Consider the following 19,120-nt stretch of genomic DNA (forward strand, 5'->3'; position numbering starts at 1 on the left):
TCAGACTGCGAGAGGGCAAAGGGCGTGCTGAGCGACCCCCCCCCCTGCCAAGTGCACAAATTTTTGTGCACCGGGCCTCTAGTCTATATATATAAAAGGCTAAGGGACCAACCGTCCACCTGACCATCCGACCAACCGACCTGCCAGTACATCTAATGCGCAATGACAATTTAAAAATAAATGTTGACTTGTGCATGCGTGATACATATAAAGCTCTTACTGGCACCAATCACATGTGTATGCTTCGATCTGTCAATGTCGCTCATGAATTTGGTTGTTTTTGTTGACATTCAATGTGAACCACATCGAGATTTATTCATCAACAGTCCGATCTACTGGCCAGCTGGTACATATGACAAGCACTGGCAATTTAAAAATGAACGTTGACTCGTGCTTGCACAATACATATAAAGTTCTCGCTGGTGCCAATTGCATGTGTGCTTTAATTTTATAATACTATATTATATATACTATTTTGACATGTAATTTTTTGCAATAATGTAATTACTGCACGAATCTTTCTTCTAATTAATTTTCTTCCAATGTGCATGAATCTCTGCTCTCGGCCACTAGTATAAAAAATAAAATATAAAATAAAAATGGTTGGTACACATTGGAAAATATATTCAACTTTTAAAAGTAGTAATCACAGTCCCAGACAGTGTGGCTCAGTGATTAGAGCATTGACCTGCACACTGAAGGGTAGCGTATTTGATTCCTGGTCAAGGACACATACCTGGATTGCAGGTTTGATCCCCAGCCCTGGTTGGGGCATGTGCAGGAGGCAACCAATCACTGTGTCTCTTTCACATCAATGTTTCTTTCTCTCTCTTTCTCTCCTCCTCCCTACCTCTCTCTCCAACTTTCTCTATTAAAAAAAAAAAATCAATCAATGGAAAACGTCCTTGAGTGAGGGATTAACTAAAAAATAAAAATAAAACTAGTAAGGATAATGCAAAATAAAAATAGGAGACATAATTTTCTGTGTATTAGATTGGTAAAAATAAATGAATTGACAAAACCCCATATCGGGAAGGGGGTGGGAGATGGGCAGGCAACGTAAGCTTTCTAAAGGAAGTTGGGCAATGTGTATAAAATTTGAATAAGCCCATCCAGTATTCCAGTAATTCTGCTTCTAGAACATTCTCCTAGGAAAATGCACAAAGATATATATATGAAAGTTCATCATAGAATTGTTTTGAAGAGCAAATATTATAAACAATTGAAATGTATGTAATTAGATCAATTATAAGATACACATGCAATGCAATCATGCAGTAATTCAAAATGATAAAATAGATCTGTATTATTGACATAAAAATATATTCTCTAGACACTGTTAAAATATTTTTAAAAGTGCCCCCCTCTCCCTTAGAGATCCTTGTTTATTTGGTTCTCAGTCCCCCTGGAGCTAACATTCCCCTTTTCTAATCCAGCTATCTCCCACCACCAGGTCAGGCAAGGAATCTGTGTAGGGTAGACACAAATGACCTTCTTCTTAGGGTGACCACAGTCTAGTTTCTGGAATGGTTTTGAATACAAATGTTTTGACCTACTGTCCCCATACAGTCAGGACACTCCTAATTTTAATGTCTGTTTTATAGCTGTGGAAACTGAGACCCATGATGTTGAACATTTTGCCTAAGGTCTGCCTAGGAGGTTCTTGCTGAATGAAAGGAGACCTGCTATGTGCCCTCTCAAAACGTGATGAGCCGAAACCCGTTTGGCTCAGTGGATAGAGCGTCGGCCTGTGGACTGGGGGGTCCCAGGTTCGATTCCGGTAAAGGGCCTGTACCTGGGTTGCGGGCACATCCCCTGGGGAGATGTGCAGGAGGCGGCTGATCGATGTTTCTCTCTCATCGATGTTTCTAACTCTCTATCTCTCTCCCTTCCTCTCTGTAAAAAAATCAATAAAATATATTTTTTAAAAAAAACGTGATAGAGGTTGCCAAGAGCGGAAAGGTTAAAGGGGTGTGGAAACGAGAGCTGAAGAAGGAGTCAAGGTGGAAGAGGCCCTGAGGCCAGGTTTTGGGGAGAGGGGAGTGGCATAGAGAAGGTAAGGCAGGCTGTCACCCAAGACCCTCAGCCCCTCCTGCCACAAAGTCCTGTCTCTGCAGACACAATTCTTCAATAATGCCTATCAGAAGTGGGCCTTCAGCAAATGATGAATGAATGAATAAACGAATGGATAAAAAGAAACGTAGAGTTTATTATTGTATTGGAAGTACAAAACCAGAATCAAACCCTTCCCAGATCTCGGTGGTCCCAGGTCTCTGTAAGTCACCCCACATTCACCAAATATGTGAGTCTCCTCAAATCTGGACAGCCATGGGATGGGGGGGGGGCCCTGTGCCCAGTCTATGGGGATGGGGGCTCAAGAGCCACCACCATCCTGGGTCTATGTTCAGCTGTTTACAGGCCCACAGACCTGAGTCTCCAGAATTCCCTGGTGGGGTCGTGCCTGCAAGGCCCCCTTGCCCCGGAGCTAGGTCTTGGAGTACAGAGAGGTGAGCCCTGGTCCCAGGCTGTGCAGGCAGAGAAGAACTTGCTGGTGTCATCAGAACAGTGAGGGTGCCTCTAGGTATGGCAGGACCAGGATCGAGGTGTCACCAGCCCCCAGAAAGTTGTCTGTGCCAGAGAAAGGAGAGTTGTCAATGAGGTCCCTCCTCCCAGTGCACCCAAGACATGGGAGCCCATCACCCCCAAATCAGGCCTTGGCCCTGATCACACCTGTTGAATTGGGCAAAAATATGGGGTTAGCTATTGGGAAGGAGAGGCATATACTCCTGAACGGGGAGTTAGGTATCATGGTTCCTTACCTGGGCCAGGGGGCAGTGCCGCCGTGCATACCACTCCTGGCAGTACAGGCTGACCTGGATGCCCTGGCCCAGAAAGAGCATGGTCCACATCAGCACGTTCCATGCCGGGCCCGTGTGCCGGTCATGCATCATGAAGTTCATCGGTCCTGGGGCAGGAGAAAAGATTGTCACGCCAGCTCCAGATACCTGTGCCTCATGTTCCTGGCTGCTCTCCCATCCCAGGGCACCGGGGAGAGACGGAACAGGAATATTCCATTAGGGAAGATCTTGAACTCAGCTCCAGAAACCCATGGAGGTCTCAAGCAGCTCATGTAAAACCAGGATTCCTCAGTTTACCCTTCAGTATACTGGCTCTCCTACTGAACCTCCTAACCTCCACCAGTTTTCTCTCCTTTGTCTCCCTCTATGTGTGTCCTGCTCAGATGCTCCTCTCCAGTCAGAAATCTTCTTCCACATTCCCCAGGATACCTCCTTGTTGCCATCAGATGTTGCCTTCATCCCTGCTCCCAAGTCTTCCTCACTCCAACTCTCACACACAACTCTCATGCCTTCTCCCATGAGGTATGCACATCCCCTTCTGTCCTGGGTGTGTGGCCTTCCCCATCAGTCTGGACCCTCCAGGGTCCAGAGCACAAGCCTCCTCCCTCTGGATGAATTCCCCTCCTGTGGCACCCAGAAGCAAGCTCACCTCCAATGACAAGGAAGAGTATCATCATGACAGGGTAGAAGAAGCCCAAGACAAAGCAGAAGATATACTCATGGACGACTGAGGAGACCAGGAACACGCCCAGCATGGCTGCCCTTCGGGCCTGGCCACCAAGGAGCTGGCAGGGATGGGGGGAGGAATGTGGAGTGATTCTCCTTAGGATCCCTCCACAAAAAGCACCCCCACTCCCCCCCACCCTCACCCCCACAAGGAGGGTATTGGTGCAATGGAAAGAATATGGGATTTGGGGTCAGAAGGGCTGACATGTCTTATTTAAGGGTATTTTATTAACCCATTTGGACCTTAGATGCGATTTTTAAAAGGGGATGATATAATAATACTTCTCAGGGTTGTTGTGCAGATTAAATGTATGTAGCAGCTCTTGGTAACTGAAAATTGATATATGCATGCTCCTTAGGAGCGCAGAAAGGCTCTGTGGAGGGGGTGGAATTAAGGAGAAGGAAGGAAGGAAGGAAGGAAGGAAGGAAGGAAGGAAGGAAGGATGGAAGGAAGGAAGGAAGGAAGGAAGTTGGATCGCAATATGAAATTTCTGCCCATTGGATCGGGTAGAATGGGGCAAGTGGAAGTCAAGGGACCCTTAGGTTGGATGGTGCAGCGGGAGGAAAAGAGAGGATGGTCCAGAGAGGCTCCATTAAGTGTGGGGGCTGCAGGGGCTGCAGAGCCCGTACCCACAGTCCATCTTGATACACATAGCTGTACAACCAGTCGTGGACCACCACGTTCCAAGTGCGGTAGTAGTTGGAGAAGGATGTGGAGTTCCACCAGTCCTGGGGGAGGGGAAGGGGAGGGGGAAGGGGAAGGGGAAGGGGAAGAGAAAAGGGAGGGGTCAGAGTGAGAGAAGGAGGTAAGCATCGGGGTCTTTTTTCTTCCCAGGCCCCAGCCTCTCAGCTTCTCACTCCTCCCCTGTCCCCTATCCCAATGTCCTTCCACAAGAGCTGACCCCAGGCAAAACAGAGACAGCAGCACTCTCCCAGCTCCCTCTTCAGGACTTGGGGCCCTGCCTTCCCTGGTACTCTCCCTGTTTCTGGAACTCCCCTCCATCCACACAAAAGCAGTTAGCCCTGGCTAGTTGGCTGGTGGAAGGGTGGCATTTAACCACACCCAGAGGGCACATTTCTCATTGTAGGAGATTGCAGGCGAGGTCACACCCAACATTGCCACCATCCTCCCCAGATCTCTCCCTATCTCTCCCTACCTCTAGCTCCCAAGGGGTCCAGGTCCAGGCCATACCCGGTAGAACATCCTGTCTCCAAATCGTAGCATCTCTGCGAAGGCGTTGAGCCAGCAGTGGAGGAAGGCAAAGAAGATGAGCAGCAGCATGAAGATGCCTGGTGAGTGGGGACAAGGCTGCAGGTTAGACTGGCCCACGTGGAACCCCCAGGAAGCTCTGAGGAGCCCTTGCACAGCAAGTAGGGCTTCAATCCTACCCATCATTTATTAGTCATTTACTAATTCATGCATTTATTAATTCATCCATTTGTTCGTCCATATCAGAGATTGATATCAGAGATTGGGGATATGAGATGATTCTTAAAACCCCTGGCCATTGAGAGTGATGGGGGGGAGGGGGGAGACGAGAGAGAGAGAGAGAGAGAGAGAGAGAGAGAGAGAGAAAGAAGAAGAAGAAGAAGAAGAAGAAGAAGAAGAAGAAGAAGAAGAAGAAGAAGAAGAAGAGACAGAGACAGAGAGACATGTCCAACCACACGTCGAGGTCAAATGTATTGGGAGTTACACATGGTGGCCATCGATGTGCTTGGGAGTGCAAAGCACAGGGAAAGTCATGGTAATTGATGCTTAAAAAAGGGAAGGCGCCCTAACTGGTTTGGCTCAGCGGATAGAGCGTCGGCCTGCGGACTCAAGGGTCCCAGGTTCGATTCCAGTCAAGGGCATGTACCTTGGTTGCGGGCACATCCCCAGTGGGGAGTGTGCTGGAGGCAGCTGGTTGATGTTTCTCTCTCATCAATGTTTCTAACTCTCTATCTCTCTCCCTTCCTCTCTGTAAAAAATCAATAACATATATTTAAAAAATAAAAAAAAATAAAAAAAGGGAAGGCTTCCTCCAGAGGGCCTCTCACATAGGCCTCCAGGAAGGAACTGGATTTCACAACTGGAAAGTAGTGAAAGGGCATGCCACGCTGAGGGACTGGTAGAAGCAAAGGCCTGGAGTCATGAAAGTAAATGGCTGGGGTTATGGTGGAATACGATGCACAGGAAGGGCCTTGAATGCCGGGTGAAGGTTCAACTCTTATCTGGAGAAGCCAACAACGAGGTGTCACTGGAGCTTTTGAAGCAGGATCAGAAATGATTACTCTGTAGGACGGAAGTTCATCTGGGCAGCAGGGTCCTCAGGGGCAGATGGGAGAGGAGATTCAGGTGGGAGGGACACAGGTTGGGAGGCTGATGTGGAAAGGGGGAGTAGATGCTCATCTGAACTGAGACCCTGACAATGAATAGTGATAGGAGGGGACAGGAGAGAAGGGAGATTCAGAAGGAGGTGTTGAAACTGGCAGAAGGTAAAGAGCAAGGGGAGTGAGGGATTCCCGGCTAAGCTTTCCCAGGACACAGCCTCCTGCAGTCCTGCTTTAGTGGGCATACCTGGCAAGGTGGCGTGCATGACGGAGAGCACCAGGGCGCGGGTGCTGAAGGGCTCCCGGCTCATGTTGGCAAAGACAGGAACACAGAGGCGGCCCATGATGAAACAGGCATAGAGGAGGCAGCCCAGGGCCTGAAGAGGGAGTGGTAGGTACCTAAATTTGAGGGGCGAGGCACTGGTAGCTGCCCCCTCACCCTGGAATTGGACTCTGGCCCAGCATCTTCCTTCTCTTCCCTCCGACCTCCTCCCCAGGCTTTCTCCACCCCACGCCCAGAAATATCCCCTCAGCTCCCATGAGTCACAGGTGGTCCACCCTTCTACCCCATCTTCTGACCTGGGCAAAGTTCTTGGCCACATAATTCCACCTGATGCTGGGTGTCCTGCAGAAGCAATGGGGATTATATGTTTCTTGTTCCCTGGTCAGACCGGGACCCAGGTTCTGGGGCCCTCTCCCCACAGCCCTTCAATTGCTCAGAGAGGTGGGGGACTAAAACAGTTTGCACCTTCCATAGCAGAGGTGGCGAGTGGATTTTTAGCCTGCGTGTCAACCAAAGTGACCAACCATCTGGGTGTGCTGTGGATTGAGGGACTTCCCAGGACCTAGGATTTTCAGTGCTAAAACAGGGACAATCCTGGGCAAACCAGGACAGTTGATCACCCTCGTGTCACCATGGGCTGGGCGAGGAGTCGGGGTAGTCTACCTGCCACTTCTTTCTCATCTCTGTGATGGGGCTGCTTCCTGAGGAAGTGTCTAGGGGAGGCCAGGGACTTCAGGGAGAGGGGAGGAGGAGGGCAAGGTCCCTGATGGGCCTAGGCATTTGGGAAAGGTGCAGGGCCTTACCTGGGGTAAGCCTCCCTGTAGATAAGTGTGGGGCAGAAGAGGAAGTAGAGGTAGCTGGAGAAGCTGGGGGGCCGGAACCCCTCACCTGGGGAGAAGTGAGAAGGGTCCGTCAGTGAAGGGGAAAGGGAGAGAGGGCAGAGGTGTGGGAGGGTGGGACTAGGGTATGGACAGCTGGCTAGGACAGAGGTGCAGGGGCTGGGTGAGGGGCTGGATATTGGGTCTAGGGTGGGGTGGGGAAGGTGAAGCTGGGCAGGAGCTGAACCCCTCTTTTACTTCCATTCCAGGCACCCCATTTTCTGGCGCAAAACCTGCTCTGGCTGAAGCTTTATTTGGCACCAAGAAGTTCCACTATCCATTCTCCCTCTGTCTCAGGCTGGGCCTGGAAATGGGAACGCACCAGGAGTTCTGGGCAACCGAGGTGCCATCTCCGAGTGGGACCTGAGAATGCCGAATGGCTCAGCCCACAGAGCCCAGCTGGAGGTCAGAGCTGTGCCCAGTGGGCAAGGTGGGCTTGGGAAGTCAGAGCTTCTATGAGGTCCTGCCGCTGCCGGCTTTATCCAATCAGCCAAGAGGACAGAGCTCACGACAGCGCCCGCTGAAGGCCTCACCTCCTCTGGCACGGAGGATGCCAGGCACAGCCTCTCTCAGGAAGGAGTAGCTCTTCATCAGGAGTCTGACCTGAGATGGAGTGGAAGGGAGGTTACATTGGTGCGTGGCTTTAAGCATATCACAATCTCTGTGGAGAGAGAGAGAGAGAGAGAGAGAGAGAGAGAGAGAGAGGCACTTCGTAAAATCTGTGTGTTCAGAGCACATACGTTATCCTTTTGTCGGATTACCTTGTTGCTGGGATGACTCGAGAGTAAGGGGGCACGGAAAAGGCAAGGGCAGAGCTTTCGCTGACCACCCCCAGTGACTCCATGAGGAGCTGGACTATGTTTGCTTAGTCCGGTCCATTTCTTTGGAGCCTGCTGGTCAGCTTAAATCCCTCGCGACAAACTCCGCCCCTAGTAACTAGCTCCACCCCATGTAAGGAGCAGTGCCTTCCCTCACCCGGCCTCTACCGCCCTTTGGGGCTCCCATCTCCCCTCCTTCCCCCGCCTCCACACCTGCTCAAAGACCAGGACGCAGCTGGAGGCTGGCGGGAGCTGATGCTTCACGGCCACGTGGACCGGGAGTACGCCCAGCACTGCGGTGTGAGCGGCCAGCAGCACGCAGCCCAGGCCCGCCCCCAGCGTCCAGGCGCCGCTAGCCTGGGGCCTCGCCCACAGCCGGAGGGCCTGGTAGGGCGCCAGCAGAGTGGACAGGAACATGGGGGCCCATGTCATCAGAGCCAAGGGCAGCTGTCCGAAGCTGAAGATCAATAAGTCGAACTCCAACATCAGCCTTGGGGTGGGGAAGGAGAGACAAATTAGACAAATGTGTAGCCCATTCTTTCCCCTCCCTCTGCAGCCAGAGCTCTTGGAAGATAAACTGAGGTATCTTGCAAAGCTTGTGAGCTCCTCATCTCTGAAAGTGTTCCAGGTGGCACCTCTGCTGCCTGGGACTTCTAGTGCAGGGCGTTGCCCAAGGAGACAGTTGGGAAATGAGTTTGCTTCCAAACTGCTGTTCGAGCTGCTGTGGGTATTCCGCTGTTGCAGAAGAGCTGTGTTTTGCGTGCTAACTAGGACAGGAGGTATTTCGTGTTTAACTTTGCTTCGTTCTTTGGAGTGCAGGTTGTTGAGTGCTTTGTTTGCTTAGACTGAGTATACAGTTTTAACGATGCAGAACTGAAACAACCTACGTGTCCATTAGGAAAGGACTAAATGGACAAAGCCCGGCATCTTCAGACTCCGTAGTCACTAAAAACAATGGATTGACATGGAAAGAGCTCTAAACCAGGTTGCTAAGGAGTGAAAGCAAAACAATAGATATCGTGTCTTATTTATGTAAACCCTTACGAAGTACATCTCCTTGGTTCTTATACACATACTAGAGGCACAGTACATGAAAATTCGTACACTGGGTGTGGGGGGTGTCCCTCAGCCCAGCCTGCACCCTCTCACAATCCAGGACCCCTCGGGTAGGGTCCTTAGGCCTGGCCTGAGATCAGGGCCTATTGGGGCTTTCCTTCCCCGGGCTGCAGGCAGCTGGCCCCACCCCTGCTGCTGCCACTGCTTACCATCTGTGCAGCACTGCCTCCCTCCCCCACTGCCACCAGTGGCCTCCCTCTGCAGGCGACAGGCGTGGGGTGCGATGGCTTGGCTGGCCTGGGCCTCCTTCTGCGGGGCAATCACAGGCTGGCTGCTTGCCTGCCACAGAGTCACTGCCACCACCACCGGTGGCCTGGGCCTCCCTCTTTCTTTGCTGGGGGGCGGGACCAGCCCTGTGAGGGGCCATCTGCCTACCTGATAGCCCCTAACCCAGCTGTGGGCAAACTACTGCCCGCGGGCCAGATCCGGAACTGCTGGTCTGCCTACCTGATCCCCCCTAACTGCTGGTCTGCCTGCCTGATCACCCCTAACCACTTGCCTGCCTACCTGATCACCCCTAACCACTCTGCCTGCCTGCCTGATCGCCCCTAACTGCTTGTTTGGCGTTGGGGAGCCCCGCGAGGGGCTGTGGTGGTTCTGGTCTCTGGTTGTTCCAGTCGTTATGCTTATGGTGGCTGGCCTTTTATTATATAGGATGGGTGGAAACCACTCTGGAGGGAAACTCTCAAAAATGTTGAAAATGTTACTTCTGGGAAGCATTCTGGGATTGAGGGGAGTTGTCAAGAAGGACTGTAACTTTACAAGTATTTGAATTTTTTACTGAGATTTGATCCTTAAAATATTTATAATTAGCAACAATTTACCAAAAGGAAGTGCTGTTGCTGAACTTGCAGATCCTTGGTCCTCTTCCTTTTATTGCTTCCTAAGCCCTACTTAGTGGGGAGAGGCGGGGAGAGCCTGCAAATACAGACCCCAGGGGTGTACAGTCTTCTGAAGCTCATCCCCCAGAGTGTGTGTCAGGGTGGTCTCTGGGGGAAACAACCCACCAAGGCACTTGTGTGGCTGTCTGTCTTCCCCACAAGATTGGGAGTGCCTCATAGACAGGGATGAGGTCTGCCCCTCATCTCTCTGGCCCCCAGGGCCGGTCCTTGGAGGATGCTCACAGGAGGTTACTTGAACTGAACAGCACTGACTTGGAAAGGAGAGGGGAGGGGAAGTGTGTATGTGTGCACACACATATGTATATCTGCCTCCAGACAAGGCTCCTATTGAGAAGTATATGAGTGGCTGTTCCCAGAATGGCTGATCCTGGGAGGACAGACTGAGGGCCATCCAAGGCTGTGAAAGGAAGAAGCTAAGAGTGTGTTTTAGGTGGGAATATTGTTGGAAGCAACACCCATGTGTGTGCAATAATCAAAGGGGAACCTGTGCCCTCTCTGGCCAATAGTTGGTGGAACCCTGGGGACCCAAGGGGTCTGATCTGATCTGCGTGCCTATCCCGGGCAGGAGAGGGGCCTACCTGCCCTCGTCAATGAAGTCGATGGCCAGGGTGCTGATAATGAAGACACACAGGCCGGCGATGAACATGTGGTAGATGGTCCGGAAGTGCTGCACCTCCATCAGTTCACTGGAGGGAGAGGGCCCTGGATGTCAGTGCGGAAGGGTCCTCAAGGTCATGTGGACTGGCTCAGGCACCGTACACATGTGAGGATGGAGCCTACTGATTGGAAATTGTGAGGGCTGGGATGTGACTGGGGCATCTGCCCAAAGCCCTTTTTTGCCCAGACACCACATATCCTGGTGGCCTTTCTTCCACACTTCCACACAGGACAAGTGGGGGAACCGAACCTTAAAAACCCTTTCCAGGTCCTCTCCCAAACCATCTAGAGCCTGTGGATGAGAACTGAGGTGGACCCCTAACCAAAGCATTTCCTTTTCCTCCCACCCTGTCCTCTCCCTTAACTTACTCAAGCAGGGACTTGCGGTTGATAAAAACTTTCCGTTTCTTCAGGGGTGTCTCCTGGATTCTGAATTGAGAGAGTTGATCTGAGTCAGGAGCCAAAGGAAGAAGGTAGTGGGCAGAGGGCCTTGCAGAAGTTCAATACTTGGGAGCCAAGAGGAGTAGTAGCAGCAGAAGGTCAAGACTAGGGCCAGAGGGCAGGATCAGGCAGAAATCAGGGCCAGGGCAGAGCATGGCTGCAGGTGGAGGTCAGAGCCAGAAAGGCAGAGGCAATAAAAGGAGAAGGGGGAAGGTTGAGGTGAGGGTCACGCCAGCGCTGGCAAAGGGCACATGAGGTGATGTTTATGGCTTACAATCTTACAATGGTGGAGCCTGGTCCAGCCATTCATCAGACCCTGGCTCCTCAGACTCTTACTTGTTCGGGGAATCTGGAGGAATAGTGGGCAGAGGTCTGCCTTGTGGTGGGTAGGATTGTACAGCCTCTGACATGGCGCGGTCCAGCAGCTCCAGCAGCTGTCTCTGTGCTTGCTCCAGCAGCTGCGCCTTCACAGCCTACGGGACAAAGCAGGGCCCACTGTCCCTCCAACTGGTTTGCCATCCTCTCATTCACTCAACATTTACTGAGCTCTCTATGTGCACAAGTGCTAGGGAGAGAAAACACAGTTCCTGCCCACAAGTTCCCCTTGGGCTTCCCAGGGCCGCAGTGATGATCAAGGAGAAACGGCAGCAGTGACAACTGCCTTGTCATCTCTGACTTGACTCTCTTCTCCCTGACCCCAGCTTTCCCTCTCCTGACTTCTAGCCCCACTAACAGAAGACTGTTCATGGGCTGACTTTTGTCTCCTGCCCTGATGACCTGTGTTTCAAACCCCTTCACCTTAACCCTTAGCTCTTACCTGATCTGAGGGGTTTGAACCCAAGATCAAATTGTCTTTATCACTAACCTGGTCCTCTCCCCTACTGCCCTCCACTTTAAGACCTGCTCATCTTGACCTCTGACCTCTGAGGTCCCTCACCTCCATATGTTGTGTCCATTGCACCAAGTCAGGGCCTCCAAGCGCCTCAGCATTTCCTAAAAGGAGGGGTCAAAGGGCACACCCAAAGGGGAAGGGTTAGGGTTCTGCTGGCTGGGGTGAGCCCAGAGGCATCCTCTGCCAGGAAGTGCTTTCTGTGTGCTCAGCAGCCGCCCAGCCCCTCAACCAGAAGATATCTAGCATCATGGGTGCGGCAATCAGAAGAGGAAGTTATTTTGTCGAGGGTGAGGAGGCCATTGGTAAGCAGGGAGCCTGATGACTTTACTGGAAACAGGCTTCTCAGGGAACAGGAAGTCTCTCTGTTTACCCTCTGAGGTTGGAGAGTCAGAAAGATGAGGCAAGGCCACAGCTCTGAATGCCCCTTTTCTGCTTCCATCTTTCAGCTGGGTGGTTAGGGGCAGAGGCCGGAGTCTGCCTTCCCAGGGCAGCTGGAGGGGTTCCAGGTAGAGAGGAGGAGCCCCCTCTCAACAGGGTATCCTCACTTCCAACCCGACCTGAGCTTTCTCACTCCCAGAGGGTGGCTCACCTCCTCCGGAGCGTCGGTCCTCTTGCTCTCTTTTCGACCCCGCTCTCCTCCGAGAGCGGACTGCCTTTGGCTCCATGATGTCAGCCTTGTCTGGGCAGCAGGTGGCCTCTGCCATGTTCCTTCCTTCCCTTCACTGCCTGCCAACCCGCTGAGCTCCCATCTCTCAGCTCAGCGACAGCTCCAAAGACGAAAGTCCTCTCAGGAGGGGGGCCTCCAGATGACAGGGTATCTGATCGGGGGGCAGAGCTTCTCAGCTCCAGGCTCTGTGGGCTGTCGCAGGGATGGACTGGGTGCAACCGCGCAACAGCCCAACCACCCGCCAGATGCCCAGCTCTGAGCAAGTGTGCGCTCCCTCCCGCGGGAGTAGTGACTGTGCATGTGGTGGGAAGGGGGACTTTGCCTCTTTGAGGCTTATCGCCTAGCATGGCTCACCTTCCAGCAGGCTGAAGGTCGGGGCGGAGTCAGAAACCTCTTCAGTTATCAGTACACTCAGCTCCCTTAGACCGTGAGATAAGGTGTGTGAAAGGACCTTGTCAACTTGAAAGCATTGTATGCCGGTGATTAATGTTCTGATGGAGTTGACACCTGTGACAGTTGTGGAGCTGTGGCCCCTCTAGGAAGTGCTAGGTGCCCTGTCCCTGAATGTCAGCTCTTCCCCACACTGGCTTGGGTTAGCAGGTAGGCAAAGTAGACACATATTTAGCACCTAAGGAATGCCAGGCATTGTCACATGTGGAAGAACTAGATAGAAATCCTCCCTCCATCATTTCCTGGCTGTGTAATTTCAGGCTAGTGAAGCTCTTCCCGGCTGGCTTGGGTTAGCAGGTAGGCAAAGTAGACACATATTTAGCACCTAAGGAATGCCAGGCATTGTCACATGTGGAAGAACTAGATAGAAATCCTCCCTCCATCATTTCCTGGCTGTGTAATTTCAGGCTAGTGACCCAAATATTTTAAGCCACAGTTTCCTCCTCCGAAAAACAGGGGCAAAAGTCCCTTCCTCACAAAATTACTATAAGCACAAAAAGAGGGAATCCAGGTAAAAGCACATGGTCCAGGGCCCAGCCCATGAGGGGAGCTCAATAAATAATAATGTCATCTCCTTTTTAGTAGGATGCAGCAGAAGGGTAGGTACTTTGAGAGTTCCTCTTTGTTAGGTTCCTGCTGGGGATTAACTATTAATTCTTCCTCTCCCCTGTGTCCAAAGATCACTTAGAAACAAGATCACAACCTCATACCAAGGCTGCGAGCTCAGTGTCTCCCCACCTCTGTCTCCGCCCCCGGCTCCCTGGTGGGTAGCTGGGTGAGGCTTCAGGGCTTGAAGCCTCTGCCAATGGCTGCCTCCTTCATTCCAAGAGCAGTGGGAAGGACCAAAGGTAGTCAGTCCACAGGAGAGGCGAACAGCTATTGGAGGGCTGTAAAGGGGGGCGGGGAGAAGGGCCAGGGGCTCCAGAAATGTGAGAAGTGGACACAGAGACATAGACCAGAGCCCCCCAAAACAGCTTTATTAACACTCCAAGCCAACACCAACAACTTTTCCATGTGTGATGTCTCAGGGATAAGGGGGGCAATGGAGCAGGGCCTGAAGGTGGCGTGTGGGACTGAGTTACTCATCACTCAACGAATGACCCAAGATGACAGCTCCAGGCTCCTGCCAGTGGCCCTGCAGGACCCCACCCAGCCTTAGCCACTGCTCCCTGCGGAGCAGGGGGAGCCGCCATTGCTGTCCGCGGATGCTGGCAGGGGCTGGCCCATCCGGTCCACGCACCAGCAGGGCCCACGGCGCTGCCCCTGGGAGGAGCGGCACTGGGGAGAGAGGCACACAGATCAGAGGTGAGGCCAAGGCTCCAACAGGAGAGGTGGGGGGGTCCGGTGGGTTGGGGATGGGCTGTGGACTCCTGAGTCTGAGTGTGCGGAAACAGCTAAGAGTTCTCAGGACCATGAGTCCTGCTGGGTTCCCTTCTTCCCTTGCTTCTCTTCTTCTCCACCCACAAAATTGTGCCTGTTCTTCTGGCCAGAACAGCAGTTCTCAAAGTGTGGCTCCCAAACCAACAGCATCACTTGGGACGGAGTTAGAGATGCAAATTCTCAGGCTCTGCTGGTGGGGCTCAGCCACCTGTGCACTCACAGCTCTAGGTGACCCTGATGCACTTCACACTTGTGTCCCTCTGAGTTAGGCATTCCTTGGCAGTCTAACTCCTCTGCTATAGTGTGTGGTTGGTTATTCTGTTTGTGTGGGCTCTGAAGTTGGGAGATCCTTAAAGGCAGGGACAGTGTCTTATTTATGCAACCGTATAAGCCCCCCGCCCACCCCTGGCAGGAGCCTTGTACTGATGGACCAAGGGGGAGAGAGGAGTGGCCTCACCTGCCGCTTCCGGTAGAAGCCCCGATGGTCACAATTGGGCACATAGAGAGTTTGAGACCCTCGGAAGATTTCGGTCTGGAGTTGCCGTAGCACTGAGTCCAGATGTTTGCGGCATGGGCCCTGGGAGAAGGGAGAGCAAGCAGCTTAGAACCAGCTGAGCTCCACGGCACAGTCCCTGGGCCCCACCAGCCAGGCTACCAGGGTTAACCTGGAGACTTCTCTGAGCCCCAGGAAGCAGTCCCACATGGACGTCCTCAGGGCTCCCCATCCCCTCCTGCTCCCTGCCAGCCCCACACGCACCATCTCAGTGTCTTGGACACCCCCAGGATTGGGCCTGGCCGGAGTGGTAGAGGTCCCCAGGTTCCTTTGTTGGTCTCTGCGGTTCGTGTCCTGTTGGCGAGTGGTCCCCACTTGGGGTTTACTCTCCCTAGGGTTCCCCCCTACGGCCAAAAGAAGATGGGGGAAGAAAAGGCCAGAAATCAGCCAGATGTCAAAGGCCGGCGCCACGTGGGAAAGAGCCTTGTTCACCCCCTACTCACGGAAGTGGGAGAAAGAGGGGCTTTTGGAGCCGTAGAGGTGAAGGGGGGTTAGAATCTGGCTCCACCCTTATCTTCTCCTGGCCTCAGCTTCTTTCCCTGGCAAATGGTATTATCACATTTCCTGACAAGGCTTAGAAGGGAGAACACTTTGGAAAGCAAAAATCATGAACAAATACAATAGTTTCCCCTTATCTGTGGTTTCGCTTTCTGTGGGTTTAGTTACCTGCAGTCAACCATAGTCTGAAAATACTAAATAAAAAATTCCAGAAATAAACAATTCGTAAGTTTTAAATTATGAATAGTGTGATGAAATCTCTCGCCCTCTTGCTCCCTCCTGCCTGGGATGTGAATCAGGCAATTGTCCAGTGACTCTATGCTGTATATGCTCCCCATTCATTAGTCACTAATTAGCCATTTCTGTTATCAGACTGATAGTCATGGTATCTCAGTCCTTGTGTTCAAAACCCTTATTTTACTTATTAATGGCCCTAAAGTGCAAGAGTAGTGATGCTGGCAACTCAGATATGCCAAAGGAGCCAAAAAGTGCTGCCTTTAAGTGAAAAGATGAAAGTTCTCCACTTAATAAGGAAAGAATAAAAATCGTATGGTGGCCCAGCTGGGGTGCTCAGTGGTTAAGTGTCAACCTATGAACTAGGAGGTCACGGTTAGATTCCAGGTCAGGGCACATGCCTGGGTTTCAACTCAATCCTCAGTACAGGACATGCAGGAGGCAGCTGATCAATGATTCTTTCTCATCATTGATGTTTCTATCTCTTTCCTCCTCCCTTCCTCTCTGAAATCAATACAAAAATTTTTTTTAAATCATATAGTGAGGTTGCTAAGATCTACAATAAAACAAATCTTCTTTCCATGAAATTGTGCAGAAGGAATAAGAAATCCATGCTAGCCCAGCCAGTGGGGCTCAATATCATCCCACGCACTAAGAAGTCATCGGTTTAATTCCTAGTCAGGGCACATACCTGATTTGTGAGCTCAATCCCCAGTATGGAGCGTGCAGGAGGCAGCCAATGGATGTTTCTCTCTCATCAATGTTTCTATCTCTCTCCCTCTCCTTTCTCTCTCTCTCTCAAAAAAAAAAAAATCAATGAAAACACCTTAAAAAAACAAAGTCATGCTAGTTTTGCTGTCACACCTCAAACTGGAAAAGTTATGGCCACACTAAGTGCTTAGTTAAGAGGGAGAAGATATTAAATTTGTCAGTAAAAGACACAAACAGAAAACATGTTCCAACTGACGGCAATGCGTTGTGACATATAACAGTGAGCCTATACGAAGACCTAAGCAAGTGATCCCCTGAAACAAGGAACATCAAGACATTTACTGCAGGTAAGAGATGGTTACACAGATTCAGGAATAGGTTTGGACTGAAAAAAATATAAAAATTATTGGAGAGGCTGCATCTGCTGGTGTAGATCTGCTGCCACATTTCTGGCAGAGCCAAAGGCATTGATTAGGGATTGGTATTAACCTCGGTTGGGGTCTTGGAACGTCTTCTCCAGCGGATAAGGGGGACTACTGTATATTGGGAGGCCTTGGGTTTGGGGTGAAAGACCTGTCTGTTCCACCAGAGGCCAGCAGGGGGTGCACTAAACCAGGGAGATGGGGCAGAAAAGCAATGGGAGGGGTCAGCAGCAACCAAGCGGAATGTGTGTCCCTGCTGTGACCCTGTTGTGACTCAGCACGCCGCTTCCAAACCTGCGATGTGGCTACTTTTGGGACGGTAGGGGTCTCACCCTTCTGGTCCCCTGTGGCTCAGCCCAGCTCAACCCTAGTGTTCCCAGGAACACGTGAGATTCGTCAACCTAGACCGGCAGAGGGCAGGTTGCAAAAGTGCCGGAATGAGGGGCTTCCAACCTGCAGGTCGCTTCTGGCTCTGGGGAAGTTTCACATTCAGGATGGAACAAGATGAAGAAATAAGTCAGGCCCTAGCTGGTTTGGCTCAGCGCACAGAGTGTCGGCCTGCAGACTGAAGGGTCCTGGGTTCAATTCTGATCAAGGGCACATGCCTGGGTTGCAGGCTCAATCCCCAGTAGGGGTGTGCAGGAGGCAGCCTTTCAATGATTCTTTCTCATCATTGATGTTTCTATCTCTCTCTCCTTCTCCCTTCCTCTCTGAAATCAATAAAAATATTTTTTAAAAAAGAAAGAAGTCAGGGCATCAAGATGAAGGAAAGGCAGGAAGGGGAGCATGAATTTCTTGGAATCCACTCAGCTGTAAAATTATTATGACCCCTGAAAAGACTATCTCTCCGTGCCCAAAGCAAGCTCTGCTTAAGTGCCCAGCCCCTAAGCATAGATAGAGCCCTCATCTGCTTACTACTTACAGCTGGAGTCACTTCATCTGCAGTCCCAAATCTGATGCTCCTTCCTCCACACTCCTCGGCCCTGGCCCCTCATTTCTTCCGTTTTAACACCCTATCACGACTTTGCTCCTACTGCCTCCTCTGACCCACCCGTTTCAGGAGGACCTGTAGCAGCCTGGACGCATGCATCTGGGATTGAAACCAGCTCCACGTTAATTTTCCAGCCCTTCCCATGGAAGAAACCAGGAACTCCGGTGCCCCTGGGGTGGGGGACGTTTGTATTTCCTGCCCTCCCCATTTCCCTGCTCCCCCCCAACCCCCATCTTTCAGGCTCTGACTCACTTCTGTTGTGCCGGCGCCCTGTCTCAGCCTTCTATTCTCCACTCTGGAGTAGGCTGGGTGGCAGCTTTAAACCATAACCCTGCTTTGATAGGTTCCTTCTTTCCCCACCTCGAGTCCCCACCGCCAGGACCCCAGCACCTACTCTCTGACCCTGTGATGGTCTGAAACAACTCTGGATGGAGGGCACCTTCCGTTCTTAGCCTCCTGTTCAGGTGCTTTGGACACCCCGATAGTGAAAGGAGAGGGGGGCTGTTTCTCAGGGTGTGCAGGATTTGGGAGTCTGGTGTTCCAGTCCCTCTTTTTCCAAGTGGAAGCTGAGGACATCTGGGTCCCTTCTCCAACTTGGGGGTCTAGGGCTGAAGGGGCTGGGCCGCTATGGCCATAAACCCTTCCACCTCTCCATCTCTTTCCCCTCAAGAGAAAGTGAGAGAAGGGTCAGACACCCCCGCGGCCCTAGCTGCCCCCCGGCTTCCAGCTGCCTCCCGCACTTCCCCCTTCCCCCTCTACCGTGTCCCTCCAGGGCTGGGGTGAGGGGAGAAGCGTCAGGGGCAGGACCCAGAGGCTGGCAGGGCTGCCCGCGCCCACCTCCCCAGGATCCTGGCCGCGGAGAAGCGGGTCTCAGTGGGCGCCTGGTCTTCCTCCGGCTGCTGACACTGCAGTCCTGGGGCGCAGTTAGGGGTGTAGACCCCGCACTGCTGCCCCTCCCTCCTGAGGCAGCCCCCAGCCTCCGCACATCCCTCTGAGGGCTGCCCCGCACCCTCCTCCGTCGCGCAGCCCCCTGGACAACCCGCCTGCGCCCCCTGCCCGCAGCCTGGGCACCGGGCCAAGGCGCCTCCCGGGCGGGCAGCGAGCAGCAGAGTTAGCAGCAGGGGCGGCAGCAGCCTGTGCGGGGTCATGGTCAGGGTTTTTGCCCCGTTCTCTCCTCCCAGAGCAGTCGTAGCGCAGCTGCTGCCTGCTGCCGCCCCTCGGCCTTAAATAGCCGAGCCCTTTAAGAGCCAGGTGAAGGGGGGTAAGCGGGGAGGAGGCAGAGGCATTCCCTAAACTGGGTGGGACTGGAGAGGCTCCCCCCACCCCACCTGGT

The 19,120-nt window shown here is 52.3% G+C and overlaps 2 protein-coding genes across 2 annotated transcripts; both read right to left on the reverse strand.

The window, feature by feature from the left end:
• Positions 1–2,225: 2,225 nt before the first annotated feature.
• SOAT2 (sterol O-acyltransferase 2) lies at positions 2,226–12,859 on the reverse strand. Its single transcript, XM_015559606.1, has 15 exons — positions 12,471–12,859; positions 11,927–11,982; positions 11,326–11,462; positions 10,918–10,977; positions 10,470–10,577; positions 8,087–8,363; positions 7,589–7,658; positions 6,981–7,065; positions 6,474–6,519; positions 6,142–6,271; positions 4,777–4,874; positions 4,215–4,313; positions 3,508–3,643; positions 2,820–2,965; positions 2,226–2,628 (listed from the first exon to the last, which is right to left on the reverse strand). The coding sequence occupies exons 1-15, from the start codon at positions 12,583–12,585 to the stop codon at positions 2,578–2,580; spliced, it is 1,614 nt and encodes a 537-aa protein (XP_015415092.1). The 5' UTR covers positions 12,586–12,859; the 3' UTR covers positions 2,226–2,577.
• Positions 12,860–13,947: 1,088 nt separating this feature from the next.
• Positions 13,948–19,120, reverse strand: IGFBP6 (insulin like growth factor binding protein 6). Its single transcript, XM_006757101.2, has 5 exons — positions 18,625–19,120; positions 15,375–15,394; positions 15,136–15,275; positions 14,836–14,955; positions 13,948–14,276 (listed from the first exon to the last, which is right to left on the reverse strand). Exons 1-5 carry the CDS (start codon positions 18,933–18,935, stop codon positions 14,154–14,156), a joined length of 714 nt encoding a protein of 237 aa, XP_006757164.1. The 5' UTR covers positions 18,936–19,120; the 3' UTR covers positions 13,948–14,153.

This window comes from Myotis davidii, unplaced genomic scaffold (assembly GCF_000327345.1).
Source record: "Myotis davidii unplaced genomic scaffold, ASM32734v1 scaffold233, whole genome shotgun sequence".
NCBI classification, from domain to species: domain Eukaryota; kingdom Metazoa; phylum Chordata; class Mammalia; order Chiroptera; family Vespertilionidae; genus Myotis; species Myotis davidii.

Coding starts and splice junctions, on each gene's coding strand:
- IGFBP6 (XM_006757101.2), bottom strand. CDS start 18,935: ATGACCCCGCACAGGCTGCTGCCGCCCCTGCTGCTAACTCTGCTGCTC. Junction 15,395..18,624: donor GCGGCCAGGATCCTGGGGAG/GTGGGCGCGGGC, acceptor CGGCTCCAAAAG/CCCCTCTTTCTCCCACTTCC. Junction 14,956..15,135: donor GTGTCCAAGACACTGAGATG/GTGCGTGTGGGG, acceptor CCCTTCTCCCAG/GGCCCATGCCGCAAACATCT.
- SOAT2 (XM_015559606.1), bottom strand. CDS start 12,585: ATGGCAGAGGCCACCTGCTGCCCAGACAAGGCTGACATCATGGAGCCA. Junction 10,978..11,325: donor CCTCCAGATTCCCCGAACAA/GTAAGAGTCTGA, acceptor CTCTCAATTCAG/AATCCAGGAGACACCCCTGA. Junction 6,520..6,980: donor TACAGGGAGGCTTACCCCAG/GTAAGGCCCTGC, acceptor TTGCTTCTGCAG/GACACCCAGCATCAGGTGGA.